Source organism: Carassius carassius, chromosome 4 (genome assembly GCF_963082965.1).
Source record: "Carassius carassius chromosome 4, fCarCar2.1, whole genome shotgun sequence".
Classification (NCBI taxonomy): domain Eukaryota; kingdom Metazoa; phylum Chordata; class Actinopteri; order Cypriniformes; family Cyprinidae; genus Carassius; species Carassius carassius.
Window position 1 is genome coordinate 30457222 of NC_081758.1, and position 4992 is coordinate 30462213.

General features: G+C 37.2%; 2 protein-coding genes across 2 annotated transcripts; both read right to left on the bottom strand.

Annotated features, from left to right (window-relative positions):
• Nucleotides 1-395, bottom strand: LOC132130987 (histone H4). The gene has a single exon (XM_059542920.1). The coding sequence runs from the start codon at nt 371-373 to the stop codon at nt 62-64; it is 312 nt and encodes a 103-aa protein (XP_059398903.1). The 5' UTR covers nt 374-395; the 3' UTR covers nt 1-61.
• A 620-nt stretch (nt 396-1015) lies between these two features.
• On the bottom strand, nt 1016-4178 carry LOC132139747 (lysosomal membrane ascorbate-dependent ferrireductase CYB561A3). Its single transcript, XM_059548342.1, has 6 exons — nt 4087-4178; nt 3038-3618; nt 2275-2483; nt 1961-2115; nt 1494-1662; nt 1016-1282 (listed from the first exon to the last, which is right to left on the bottom strand). Exons 2-6 carry the CDS (start codon nt 3255-3257, stop codon nt 1259-1261), a joined length of 777 nt encoding a protein of 258 aa, XP_059404325.1. The 5' UTR covers nt 3258-3618; nt 4087-4178; the 3' UTR covers nt 1016-1258.
• Nucleotides 4179-4992: the final 814 nt, after the last annotated feature.

A 4992-nucleotide genomic window follows, 5' to 3' on the forward strand; every position in this document is an offset into this window, starting at 1 on the left:
TTAATTGAATGTTTGGGCGGCCCTCAAAAGAGCCTTTTTTTAAACCCGGTCCGGGTTAGATTTAACCACCAAAACCATACAGCGTACGGCCTTGACGCTTCAGAGCGTACACTACGTCCATAGCGGTCACTGTCTTGCGCTTGGCATGCTCGGTGTAGGTTACAGCGTCGCGAATAACATTCTCAAGAAACACTTTCAGTACACCTCGTGTCTCTTCGTAGATCAGACCAGAAATACGCTTCACACCTCCACGACGCGCTAGACGGCGAATAGCTGGCTTTGTGATTCCTTGAATGTTGTCTCTCAAGACTTTGCGGTGACGTTTTGCACCACCTTTTCCAAGCCCCTTACCGCCTTTTCCTCGGCCAGACATGACAGCAGACTGATATCTCAAGGAACACGAATGAAAAAAAACAAAATACGCTCCCTTTGAAGGTCTGACAAGTCTATATATTTAAAGCGGACCTAGTGGAAACCATGCTTGCTGCAACGCCTCTGCGGGCGGGGCAAACGCAACAAGTGACGTGAGTCATGCAAAACATGTGGGACGTAGGTCTTATTGAAATTATTTTTCTTTTATTCGATTCCATATCTCGGAATCTAATAAAATATATAATAGATAAAGACAGGTACGCTATGATTGCGTTGTGGTATTCGCGATATTTCAATAATTAGGATTGACCTGCTTGTCCCTTATCGTCATATGCTTGTCATTTCTCAGTTTTTCTGAATGTTTAAATTATATACCTTTTAGGACAGTATTAAGTAAGGCTTTGTGTTATATTTACGTTTTAGTGCGTAAACTTCAAACACTCAAATAGCAACTTATTTGAGTTCAGCGAAGATATGCAAATTTTATACACCTCTGTCGAGTGTTTTGATTTGAGCGAGATAGTCTCGATTTCTATTGGGTATTTGCTGATGATGACGCGTGGTGATTTGTCACTGGTATTTTTAACGCCCTTCCCAGCCGGTTTGAACCGGTTTAACAAACAAAGAAGAGGCAATACCTTCCTTGATTTCAATCATTTATTACATAAGTCTTTTCATATAATAAGCATTTTTATTTTACATATATGACCATTTGCATTATGTTCTACAACAACAGCAGCAGTACAATCAAATCAAATGTAAAACATGATAAAGAGAAGATTTGCAGTAGTGCTCTGTATGATAACGGTTGTAACATCAGGGGACTTTGATTCCGTTGAAGAGCAAAGATAAACATTAAGCTTTAAGATATTTCAGCTTTAGGATATCAGCTTCCATCATACCCCAGCGGCTGAAAATGAGAAAACAAAGGAGCAATATTAAACCAACCCTGACAGAAAAAAAACTGTTTGCATACTTTCTTGACTACCAATTTATGAATATAGAGAGAATTATACCAAGACGAAATAATTAGCATTGCTTTCGTCACAACATTAAGCACACCAAACTCAAAGAACAAAGAGTTCTAACAAAATCTAACAAACAAATCCTTTGTCCTTTACCTGGTAAACTCCCTCTTCATAGCCTGGCTCAGGACGCTGCCATATCTGATTGGATAAGATTTTCAAAACAACCAATCCAAATGCTACAATGATGACCCCCAATGAATTTGCAGTTATTGCCTCTGGTGGTAATGAGGAATAAGATAGCGTGCCATTGGTGTTTCCTTTTCTGCAGAAATAACCAATAGTACAACGCAGTTGGCATGACAGTACACTTATTCTATTGTGAGTTCTACATTTATGAGTACGTTATTGTTTTTTACCTACTTCTTTATACCTCAAATCTTAAAACATGTTGATTTTAGCATAAAGATCAGATCAGATTGATTAGAGCTCAATGATCAGATCTAGTCTAACAGTAGGGAGCACTTCATGAAGATCTCTTTAAAATCAATAGCCATAAATAATTCAATTAAATATAAGTTCTTATTGTCTTCACTGCAAAAGCTAATTCAAACTTCACTTACAGTGCAAAAAAGAGTTTTTCGTTGATCCCTGAGATGCAGGACACAATGCTCAGTACCAAGATGATTCCTCCCATCCAAACATGAGTTGGCTTTATAAAAGAACGTATTGACATTGGAGTGCAAGGTAAGAGGAACGTGGTAAAACCCATGACCCACTAGAAAAAGCATCAGAAAAACTGAGAATTACTTACACCACTGATAATTTATAAACATTTTGGATGTAATGTAGTTTAACTTTTTTATACGTAGTGTGTTCATTGTTTAGCCACTATTAAACTTCACTGTACATCAACAATTTTAAACATGATACTCACCTGTACAGTAAAAAGCGCCGTGGTACAAATTCCCACCCAGCTATGGAGGGAATAAAGGTTGGGTATGTGGTTTGCATTGTGGAAGTCGAACACGGCACAAAGCCCGATAACAGACAGAATGAAAGAAAGGAGCAGAAGTCCAGCATGTAACAGCTTCCACGGGAGCTTATTGTGACCCCAAGTCAGAGGAATACGATACACTATGACCGCTGGTTAATAGAGGAAAAAAAGACACTGATGTCAGAAAGTCTGTTCAGTTGAAAAAACTGGCAAAAGTCAGAAGTCAACATAATAAAATATTTAGCCAAATATGATAATATTTCCAGTATTGCTAGATTGGACGGACTATTTCCAGCCCAAAAGTTCACAAAAACCCGCCCACTCCAACAAACATCACGTCTGTTTGATGATCCCTCGTAACTGGCAGCAAGTCTGGGTGTCAACATCAACATCAGCGCCTCTGCAGTGTGCATGTGTTTACAAAGATGTGATGACTGACTGGATGCAGTACATGAACATTTGGGTTTGTTTACTAACCAATTAGCCTTTACAACTTATTTGGAAACCCTCAAACGGAAATTTTGTCCACCCGCACAATCAAATTCAAAACCACCCAATCTGGCAACACTGTAACATGCTAAACTTAAATCTAACAATAAAACAATCACACTTTTTTTTTTACAACACATTAACTGTGCAATGTTGTGTTATCATATTACAGCAGCATGAAACATAAGCCAAAACAACACCCAATCAAACATACCATTCCCATAAAGCACCACCATGCCAGTGACCATTAAGACTGGGTGCCAGTTGAAGTGGTTGGCTGAGCCGTCCCATGCAAATCCACCTCGATAGCTGTAATTCCAGTGAACTACCAATGCCACACAGATGATCCCCAATATCAGGCATGGCAAATAGGTTAGGTAAAATGCAACAATTCCTCTCATCCTGGGAGTGCTGCAGGGACAGACAATGCACATGAATATTCTTTCATCTATTTATCTTGAGAAATTAACTTCACCTGACACATGTATTAAATGTACACTGAATTATAGAGGCGTTTACAAAGACATAGGCAACATTAATAGCCAATTGCAAAATATTTTAACCTACCTTATAAAATAACCTCAGAATCAAACAGTCTGGTGATATTCAACTTTAATTTTAAACAAAGAGCATCCAAGGTGTATGAGGCTGTTTTTCTAAGAGTAGCACATCTTAATGTTCAGTACCTTGATGTGACTTACAAATTTCCAACAGCCTCGTGACAGCGTTGGTTTTTTTTTATTTTTTATCTCAGTTCCTCATTCCGTGACTCCTCATTATGATTTTCGATTTTGGCTAAAAACAGATCAGATGGCAAACAAACACTAGCAGAAATGAGGAACAGCGAAAATGGACAAACTAGCAGTGATAAGGAAAAAATGGTCATTATGTCACTCAACAAATTGAGAACTGTAACATGGAAGTTATAACTTCCATGACGCAACGAAACAATGTAACAAAAATTGTTTTAATAATAAGACCCGTCCGATTAATGCATAGGCTTAGGTAGTGCGTTGGTATTTCGAAAAACGTTGTAGGTTTACATTATTATTGTAGTTGGAAACTTAAAGGGTTTTTCTTTCTGTGATGTAATGCCAGTTTGAGGACACTCGAAAACAGACGAAGTACCCGCGCAAACTGTTTTCAATATTGCCTGTTAAAATAACAATATTGACTGTTAACATAAGATAATGTGATTTTACTAGATGTCAGGCAAGAGAGAAAACCAACGTAAATAAACTTTAACGACCAAGCTTTAACGACGATGTTTTGGTGAAACGCAGCCCTGTTTGCTGACATGACAATTTCCTGTTTAGCCGCGAAGCTGCATGGGAAGTGTAGTGGACAGGGTTAAGACAGACAGCAAAAACTACTGGGGATGCGCACATCAATTTAACGATTTTTTTTTCTCACACTGTAAAACAATAATTATTATTTTTTGCATTATTTTAATGAGTAGGTTTAGGGTTGGAGTAAGTATAGACGTTAATAAAAAACAATCGAATAGGTATAAAATTATATTTATTGTCAGTTTCCGGTATTTGTTCTATACACAACCAGTGAACGGAACCTAATTTACGAAGGAAAGATTATGTGTAAATGTTATTAGTTAGATTATATTTCGATTACTTTTCGACAAAACACCCAGAAACATTACTACATAAGTATAATTAAATAAATAAAACTGCAAATGAAAAAGAAAATAAGTGATACTTATATAATGAGATATGTTTTTTGACGCAAATTAAACTTTTCTGCAAACTCAACCCCACTAACCCCCCCCCCCCCCCCCCCCCCAAAAAAAAAAAACCCCAAAACAAAACCATTACATTGGCTAGATAAGACAAAAGTCCCAAAATCATTAAGTATGTTTTATCACAAGTTATGTATGTATTTTGGACACTACATCATCATAATGCACAAAAGTCCACATATATTTGAATTTACAATGAACCCGCTCAATGCAGAAAATGAAAGTTAATTAGATGAAGAAATAAAAAGCGTTTCAACCACTGACAGCATCCTTGAACAAAACAAAGAAAACTTGTATAACAAATATATTTATTTATACAAATATATCTGCACTGCTGTGGTTTGAAATCAGAGCATTCTACTCTCACGAATCTGTTTCATTTGTAAACCTTGAGGTCGAAATCCTTATTATTCCGG